This window comes from Capsella rubella, unplaced genomic scaffold (assembly GCF_000375325.1).
Source record: "Capsella rubella cultivar Monte Gargano unplaced genomic scaffold, Caprub1_0 scaffold_7, whole genome shotgun sequence".
NCBI classification, from domain to species: Eukaryota; Viridiplantae; Streptophyta; class Magnoliopsida; order Brassicales; family Brassicaceae; genus Capsella; species Capsella rubella.
In genome coordinates this window covers 14,860,707-14,870,500 of record NW_006238917.1, presented here as the reverse complement: position 1 = coordinate 14,870,500, position 9,794 = coordinate 14,860,707, and the positions used below count along the sequence as shown (strand labels likewise).

The following is a 9,794-nucleotide window of genomic DNA, read 5'->3' as shown; positions in this document are numbered from 1 at the left end:
AAAAAAAAAACAAAAAAATAGTTTACGATAGCATTAACTTTGTTAAAAAAATACGAAATTGGGGAATTGGGATAGTTCACACTTCACAACTTTCCCATTTTTCATATTCATCAATGGTTTTTACATGTGTTTAGTTTTTTTGTTAAGACTTTGTCTTTTCCAAATCCAAGTTTTTCGCAGACATAACCTAAGAGCATCTCCAACCCTCCTCTATTTCTTCCTCTAAACTCTATTTTATAGCAAATTTTGCTTCAACCCACCTCTATATCCACCTCTATTATAGAGATTGCTATTTTTATCTCTATATATAGAGGAGCTCTATTTTTTCCTCTATAAATAGAGGTGAACTATTTTCTTGCAAAATAGTCCTTTTAATCTCAAACTTCTTTTATTTATGACCAAAATAAATAGAATAAATATATTTAATAACATAATAATATAAAATATTTTAAAGGTTTTAATATAAATATATATTCTAAAATTTGAGACTACCATTTGCAAAAGTTAATATATATAAATAATAGATTTTCTTTTTATTGAAGGAAAAAAAGATTTTATTTTTTCATTTATTCCATAATAATACTTTTAATACCAAAAAAATTACTTAATATTCTCCTAAATTACATCCGGATCCACCAATGGGAAAAATACACTTTTGCTGATGGTTAAGAATCTAGTATCTTATTGTTTTTTATGTAATGTGATGTACTTGTTAATTAAAAAATAATATATAATATGATGTTTTATAATAAATGTTTAATTTAAATAAAAGTAATTATTTTATTAAAATATTATAAAAGTTAAAGTAAATGGATTAATTTGCAACTTTTATAAATAGACGGTGTTAATATTAAAATTTTAAAAGAATCTATGTGGAATATTCTATTATAGAGAAAAAAAATAGAGGAAACCATTGAAGCAAAAGTCACCTCTATAATAGAGGAAAAAATAGCAAAAACCATTGGAGATGGTCTAAGATCACATAACAAGCAAGGGATTTGTTACAACTTACAAGAAGATCTGTTTACAATCTTTTCACAACCATAAAAGAAACAGAACATTGACTTGGTAAGAGACGTACAAACAAGAGAACGAATCCGTAAGTTAACTCACTCTCTACAATTATTCATCAGATTCATCTGAATCCTCTGCTGTAACATCAGATGAACCTTCTTCTTCCTCATCATCTTCATCTACATTGCTCATTTTCACTCTGCTTGCCGTTATTTTGGCTAAAGCAGCAGCTTTACTTGCTCGGTGTGATCGGTTCATCAAAGCAGAAGGTGGAGGAGATGCTACTTCTTCTTCTTCGTCAGATGAAGTTTCTTCAATACTTACTCGTCTTCTTGACTGGGGTGGTCTTTTTGAGCAAGGAGCTGGTGTCTGTGGCACTGTTGTAGTTGCAGTGATCTCCAAGTTGTAGCTTACTCCGAGTGTTTCTGTAATTTGACATTAGAAAGAAACAATCAAATCTCTAAAGACACAATAGACTCCAACATAACTTTAACCATCCTAGTTTTACTTGTAACTTAAACTAAACTGTAATGTACAAGGCAAAATATCAATTTACCAAAGATGGAATTTGCTTGATCTTGTGTAAGCTTCTCGCTGGGACAAACATCCAAAGGTGTTAGATGTTCAAGGATCGGATTCACGTCCTTCAGAAGCTCCTTCTCTGAACATACTGAATTTGCAAGTTGGCTTAAGAGGTTTTTCATCAACTTTATCACATTTTGTTCTGATGGTTTCAGATGGAGCAGCGCAAGTATTTTGCACAGTGCTGCAACATATGCCTTCTCAGCAGCAGTCTTTTTTTCCTTGAAGCTAAGCATCTATGGCAAACAATATTAGCAAACGGGTTAACCAGTGTTACAGACATCTTGAGTGGATGATTGCTCTCAACTAACTAGAAAGGCAAAAGACATTGTGACAGTGAAAGTTAAACTATTCTCTATTATCACATTAATGGACAAGAGAATTTTGGTCAGGTCTATGCTTTCTTAACTCTCGATTAAACTTTCCTGGATCTTGAGGAAAATATGATACTATAGACGTCTAAGGAAAGCAACTAACCTCGATGGCTATGCGTATGGCTAACCCATCTTCAGTAAAGTTTAGTAAAGGCTGGACAGAATCTTCTGGTGATTTATCGAACTGGCTTTCAGGCTCACCTCTCGCCTCTTTTTTGTATAACGGGGTTTGCATCATCTGTATAATAAATCTGGATGCTTGGACTGCACGCTTGCGTTGATTTGATACAACATATGACGAACTTTTACAGTTTCCATCAATACCAGGCCACATTGAGCGTATGAGAGGAACAAAAGCCTTTGACACATATCCCTGCATTGCATGAAAAATCATTCAGCAGTGTTATACTAACATACCATTTAACCTCTTGCTCTTAAGGACATCATGGTTTCTATTACCTTATGCTTTTCCGAGAGGGAAGCATAGTGCTCAAAGAAGACAGATAAACACTGTTTAAACCTGGAAAATGATTAAGAAGAACAAATCATTAGTATTAGATTTGGTGAGAAAAGTTACCAATTTAAACAAAATCTCTATACCTCAGTTGTTCTTTTGACTCCTCGCTAAAATATAATGCAATCAGCTTTCCCAAAACTGAAGGATAAAAAGATGCAGGCAAGCTTGGGTACTTCTCTCCTAAAAGAAGAAGTTTTGCAAACCCCTCCCCAACAGTTGCTTTAACCGACTCATGTTCACTACTCTCTGTGAATGCTCTCCAGTCATCACTTTCAAGTCCAGCATACAAGAGATCAAGCATTTTAAAGTTCATATCTTCTTCGTCATTGGATAAGTCGATGGGTGCACAATCAATGCTCTCATCCTCAAATTGTGACAAGAGATCTTCTCCCAGTGCCTTGTCAACTTCTGTTGGGCTATGCCACATCCCAAGATCCACTAGTGCCTTGCAAGCCATAATACTAATAGGAGGAGGGCTTCTACAAAAAGCTGCCCGTAGCTGCCTAACAAGCTCTTCACTAGGCTTCTTCTCTAACAAACCAAAAAGACCAAGGCACTTTATAGCAATCCTTTGCACATCCAAGTGAGTGTGCTTTGCCTGCATGACATGAATCATATCAGAAAGAGTGTTTCGTACCAAGCTTTTTATGCAAAAGAGCAAAAGAGATTAAACTGTATGATCAGCTGTTTCCTTAAAAATATTGACACCTTTTGACAATTTTAAATGAAACAAAAGAATGCAGAGATCATATGGAATATCAGCATCTTAAATGGAAATTGACAAGGATAAATAAGCTGCTTGATAGTTTCAAAGTCAAAATTCAAGAGAAAATAAAAAAATAAAACCAGTGGCGCCCCTAAGCAGTGAAATATGACAATAATAAATAGAGGAGAGAAGAAAATATACCCCTGGAAGCAACAAAGCATGCAATATCTCTTCTGGTTCAATAGCCTTTCCTTGCAGTGAATGCACAGATTTTCCATTTTCCAAGAGAAGACTTGTCAAAGAAAGCATGTGCATCCACTGCAGGAAATCCGCAGTCCTTTCCCTACAGGGTCTTGCTAGTTCTTCAACAACAACAAGTATAACCTCTTCATATTCTCCAGGCGCAGCATGGACTTTCTTAGCTAACTTGGACACTGCATTAGCCCAATCTTTATCACCACCAAGATTTATACCATCTCCAATCACAATACTGTTCCCATCTTCATCTAATTCTTGCTCAAAAGGTCTGTGGAGCAGCTCCTGGACAAAAGCACTTGCGGTCTTGTGGAGCATAGCATCAGAGAAATCAAGCATTGTGCCCAGCAATAATAGCTGCCTCGAAGCAAAGTGATGATTTGGTCCTGAAAATTACCGTTAGCAGAAGGTATATCCCAAATAAAAACGTCTATGTTTTGAGATACAAAAAAAAATCCGGGCTCACCAGCTTCTATATGAGCTTTAACTAGATCAACATAATCAGAAACTGATGCAGGAAGAATTCTTTCCAGCAAATCATTCGCATCTGAAGCTTCAGCAGCATAAACTGCTGCCTCAGCTCCCATCGCAGTAGCAGCATCAGAACCCTTTACCTGTGTGACAGTCTCATCACTTTTAGCGTGTCCCATATATATATAATTACCACTATGAGCATAAAATCACTACAAGAACCAAGAATTGTATTTCAAAAGCTAATCTGTATAGCAAACAATATATCCTAGAGGATTTTGAATTAGTTCAGGCACAACCTAAAGACATACTGTATATGCGTTCTCAACAAAAGGCTATGCAACACAAGAAAACGTGAAGCAAACTGTCAGTATGTGTTTTAGTATTTTGATAATATTTGATGCATTGATTTCGGTGATGTCTTTGTTTAGTTTGAGATGTGAGGTGTTTGAAAGAAAAAAGAATTTGCAGTAAAATCATAACTTGAAAGTCACAGGATAAGCCATGATTAGACAAATATTTATCACTGGAAATATAAATAGAGATTCTCCAACGACTAAGATAATGCCAATACAGATTAGAATTCTCTCGTTTGTGAATCAAGCAGTCAGTTATGGAATTCATCAAAAGCATCTCAATTAAAGCACATTATCATCCAGTTGAGCTAAATAGGTAAATTATCAGAATCTGTGCCTTCACAAAAACCGTGTTTGTCGCATTGAAGTACCTAACCTCAGAGAAATGAATAGTTGATAAGTTTGCACACTTACTTGAGCACTTATGTGCAATTTCCTGCATATAATCCTCCAGTAAAGAGCAATCTCTGGCTCCATAAGCTGGATGCTGGATGCTGAACATGAGCTCTCATCTAACACAGGTAAAGAAAATATAAGCACATGCAGAAACTAATACATTGTATATATAGTACAGACTTCAACAGACCTCTAGCTTCACCATCTGCTGACAATATGTACTGCTGGATGCTTTTATCATCGGTGGGCATTATCAAACCTTCACTTAACAGAACCTCCAGCGCCGATTCTGCTACAGATTCATAGGTTTCAACATCAAGGTATTTAAGGAATTCAATAGGATCTCCTTGACAACAGTTAGATAGCCATTGATCTTTCATTAGCTTCAAACATTCCGTTGAGACATTTACAGCACGATCAGCGAGTCCTCTCTTAAGAATTGTGGTCCTAAGCTTGATACTAACGCAGGAAAATGAAAAAAATACCAGTCAGGAGAGAATAGAAGGACAGTAGGGAAGAGGAAAGAACTTTCGTCAATAAGGCCAAGTGTAGAACATTTGGTACTAAAAAAAATGGCATAAACTTCTATGTAGAGGTCGATCAACAAATTTCTATGAAGAAAAAAGGAGACGGAAACTTTAGGCTGAATCTGACTATGCAAAATGACGAAAATTAAATAAAGAGATCAAAGCTTTAAGCCCAAATTTCACCTCAGACTCTGAAGAGGAACTTTATTTGTCAGAACTGAGTAAGCTGCTTTGCGTACTGATTCGTTCACATCGAGCGTGCAATCAATAATTGCTTGGGTGGTTGCATTTGAAGGAGGCAGAGATAGAACAATTGTTTTTCGTACCTCCTGTAAACATTAAAAAGCTATGCAATAAGACTTTGGCAGGCATGATGACTATATTGCAAATATGATTTAGAATGTAGCTATTACGCTCAGACTTTGATAGCAAACCAAAAACGGTACAAGATAGAAACTTTACCGGATTATGTTCCAGGGGAAGCACCTCAAGGAGTAAATCAAGAATGTCACTGTTCTCAGGATCGTTCACAAAGCGCGAAAGAGACCTGACAGCAAACGTACGGATAACAGGAACTTTATCCCGAACACGCAACATCATACAATCAATTACATCATCCCACAACTCATCCGCCACTTCCACTTCATCTGGCAGCCTCAATATAATCTGGAAAAAAAAAAACACAATGTGCAGAATAAGTAAAAAAAGACCAAAAAGACTAAAGGCCTTCAAGAACAGCGGCACATCACATAAGCACAGTCTCAAATCCAATAAATCTATCTAAAGGTCATCAAATTGACAAATTATATTCCAATTTCAAACATTTATCAGAATATGACCAATACCCAACAATACAAAGCTTAAAACAGTTGATAATCCTGAATTTGACCCCAAAGACCAATACCCAGTAAATTGAATCCTACAATTGTAAGGAGAAAGAACTCGAATCCTCTTATACCTCTGAAATGATCTGACAAGCCCTGAACCTAGCGTTTCTATTAGCAGCCACAGACCCAGCCATCAAAAACTTGAGAAACTCCTCCAAAAACTCATCGCAATCGGAATCGCCATCTGAACTATTACAACGAAGACAAGCAAATTCCGCCACGAATCGAACAACACGCTCCGCCGCTGCGGTTCTCCGTTGAGCCGCGACAAAAAGAGGGGTTAGGGTTTTGAAAAACACCGAAGAGAATCTACGGACTGAGGAAGAAGAAGATGAAGAATCCTCCTCTTCGTCGGACTCAGGTGAAGAAGATAGTTTCGACCGGATTGTTGCGAGCTCCTTTAGCTTGCGGTTGTGAGTAGCGTATGATGTGCGAGTCTCGTTTAAGATCTTGGCGATTTTCTGGGTTAGGTTTCGATCTTCAGAAGCCATGGCGATTCCAGATTCTTCTCCCATTTTTTTGAATTTGAAATTCTTGTAGAGAGAAGAGACCCAAAATGTTTGGTGAATTTTTTCGAATCGATGACGCTCTTGTGAGTGTGAGGGTTTAGATCTGTTTTGTTTCAAATTTTTTTGAGTGAGCGGGAGGATATTTGATATTCTTTTAAAAAAAGAAAATGACAGATTTAATTCTAATGGGCCGATGATGTAAAAAAAAGGAAAAAATAAATCTATTGGGCCGATGATGTAAAAAAAAGGAAAAAATAAATCTAATGGGCCGATAACGATAACGGTTGTTAATTATGACGGTTCAATTTTGGGTGTAGAGAATTAAATAGTTATTTTTATTTTATTATATATTTTTTAGTGGACATAAATTTTGCAAGAAATCAATTATGTATATTAGAGTTGTTGAGAATTAAATTGTTATTTTTGTTTTATTACAAATATTTTTAATGGACATAAATTCTGCAAGAAATTAGTTATGTATATTAGAGTTGTTTACCTTGATTCTACGTATTGAAGAAGAAAGTATTATTACTCGTGAGAATCTAAAAGTAGTCCATGTAATAGTTTTCAAAATTTGTTATAATTAATAAATTTAAACGATAGAAAAAGAATATGTGTGATAATATAGTGATAAAAATCATTTTTGTTAATGATAAATTTATCTCATTGAGTAGTAAACTATTCATTAAACTATTTTCTGGACTAAATATGTAGTGAATTATTTATCTCATCACTCATGTAAGGATTATAATAAGTGACTACTCCTTCTCCAACTTCAGAAAAAAACATATGATGGAATTATTGTTGCATGCAGGATAATCACGTCCATACTAAATAAGTACTCACAAGTGGATGGATCATACAGGATAATCTAAGGCAGAGCAAAAAAGCTAGGATCTTCTAAGAGCGTGGGCATCCGTTATTCGTCCCTCACTCTAGTTTTTTTTTTTTTTTTTTTAATTTTTAGATTTTTTTTTTTAAAAAGAAATAAATCGCGGGACGGCACGTGTCAGTGGGGCCCGCGAATTGGAAAAGAAGAAGTAAAAGACCGTCGCGTTTTCATTGACGTACTTCCTTATTTCTCTTTTCTTGATTTATTTTTGAGTAAAAATAGGGGAGGGACGCTGGTAATATACTCCAATGCAGGAGCCCTAAGACTACACTACACCTAACAAATACAACAACATTATTAGCTGAAGCGAAAGCTTTGTTGTCTTCGATGCAACAAACATGGTTTAAACCTTAGTTAAGCCATTACTTGTGTAAAGAAAAATCCCACATTAAAATATGTGATATGATTTAAGTAATATATAAAGGGTTAGAACCAGCACTCATTGCTAATTGGTTTTGAATTGGAAATCCATAACAAACCACAATTTAACAACATGTCTCAATTGTTTTCATTATATTACTGCTTCTTATTGGGTAACAACCTCTAGTTTAAAGGTTCAAATGGTGTCAGCGGTTGAAGCGGACAAAACCGTAGATGGAATAGACGTCTTTTTGTTCACAATTCATCAATTATGGTCCGTAGTGATACATATCTAAATTATAAAAGAAAACCACCGCAGACCACCACAAACCGTTTTTATATACAATAAACAATCTAATCCGTTAATGGATTTGTCCAGTGTGCAGTGACCATGATACAATTCAAACGCTAATTATTTTTGCATAGTTTCATCTATTATTCTAGAAAATAGGTTGCATGTAACAATTTCCCTATATTATAAACGTTCAACTAAAATCACCCTGTACATTCGGCCTCTCCCTTGTTCATCATTAGGCCTGGGCATTTGGGTATTCGGGTCGGGTTCGGACCGGGTTTTTTGGGTTCGGGTATTTCAGGGTTAGTAATATAGGAACCTAATAGGTATTTATAAAACTTCAGGTCGGGTTCGGTTCGGTTCCTTTTCGGGTACAGGTACTTCGAGTAATGATTTAAGAAATCTGAAAATTACCCAAAATATATTTGGGTATGAGTAGTACCTACCAAAATCCGACCCGAAATTACCCAAAGTACCCATAAATCTGAAACTATTTGTCAAAACTAACAAATTTTTGAAAGAATATATTACTAGTAAACAAATTTAACCAAGTTTTGAACATTTCAAAGATTAAAATCAAACAAGTCACTGACAAAATAAGAAACCAAACTAACAAAAGCATAATTTAAAGTCTTAAACTAATGAAAGTGATTATGAAAATATTTGAGTTGATAAATGGAAGAAACTAAGAAAGAAGAATCATCCCAAGATGGCAACATTTAACCAAGATTATCCATATATCATAAAACCAAACCTTTTAAAAACTAAAAACAATTTTAAACAATTTTTTAAAATAATGACAGAGATGAAGTTGCCTCAGTAACTTAAACTCATCAATGAACTTCTTTACATGTAAAGAAACCTAATATTACATACATGTGTTCGAGTACTTAAAAGTACCCACGGGTATGCGGATTCGGTTTGGGTAATACCCGATACCTATTGGGTATTGAGAATAAAAACCGATCGGGTATTTCTTAAGAACCGAAGTAAAACGGGTTCGGGTATTACAGGTCGGGTTCAGTTCGAGTATTCGGCTTCGGGTATTTTGCCCAGGCCTATTCATCATAATACTCCCTATAAACTTTCTAATTCCACCCAAACTATAAAATTATTCCTAATAAACCAAATTCAATTAATTGCGTTTTAAAATCGTGAAATCGCGTTTACTATCTTGCAACCATCTAACAAACTTCATTTGTTATGCGTTTTCTTTATACTTCTACAAACGTCTAGGTCCACCACTTCTTGCTATATTTAACACACATGCATACAAAAACTATCATTTTTAAGATAGCAGAGTAGCAATATAATGCAGGGGGTGGTGGAAGAAACGGCATCGTATAACAGCCTAGTCGGCAGCTTCTTCCCGGCGGCGGTATGGTCGTGATTCGTAATTACATTGTCTCTCTTGCCACTTACTTCATCATTTGTTCTTTTTGGTGTTTCTACTTCTACTATTGGAAGCACGGTGTTCATTTACCTAAAGGTACGTTCTGGTTATATTGGACTCATAGAGCTTTGCATGACGTGAAGCCTCTCCACAAGCATTTTCATATTGTTCATCATCGCTTTAACACCAAGACCTCTCTATCACCTTTCGCAGGCACTTTCTCTCCATCTATCTTGAATCTAGTGGAAGTCATATTCTAT

At 35.5% G+C, this 9,794-nt stretch overlaps 1 protein-coding gene across 1 annotated transcript; it reads right to left on the bottom strand.

Moving 5' to 3' along the window:
• Positions 1-913: 913 nt before the first annotated feature.
• Positions 914-6,689, bottom strand: LOC17877563 (condensin complex subunit 3). Its single transcript, XM_023779669.1, has 12 exons — positions 6,157-6,689; positions 5,661-5,864; positions 5,382-5,527; positions 4,862-5,130; positions 4,690-4,787; positions 3,915-4,062; positions 3,395-3,834; positions 2,571-3,085; positions 2,430-2,490; positions 2,074-2,343; positions 1,571-1,832; positions 914-1,439 (listed from the first exon to the last, which is right to left on the bottom strand). Exons 1-12 carry the CDS (start codon positions 6,598-6,600, stop codon positions 1,123-1,125), a joined length of 3,174 nt encoding a protein of 1,057 aa, XP_023635437.1. The 5' UTR covers positions 6,601-6,689; the 3' UTR covers positions 914-1,122.
• Between the last annotated feature and the right edge of the window lie 3,105 nt (positions 6,690-9,794).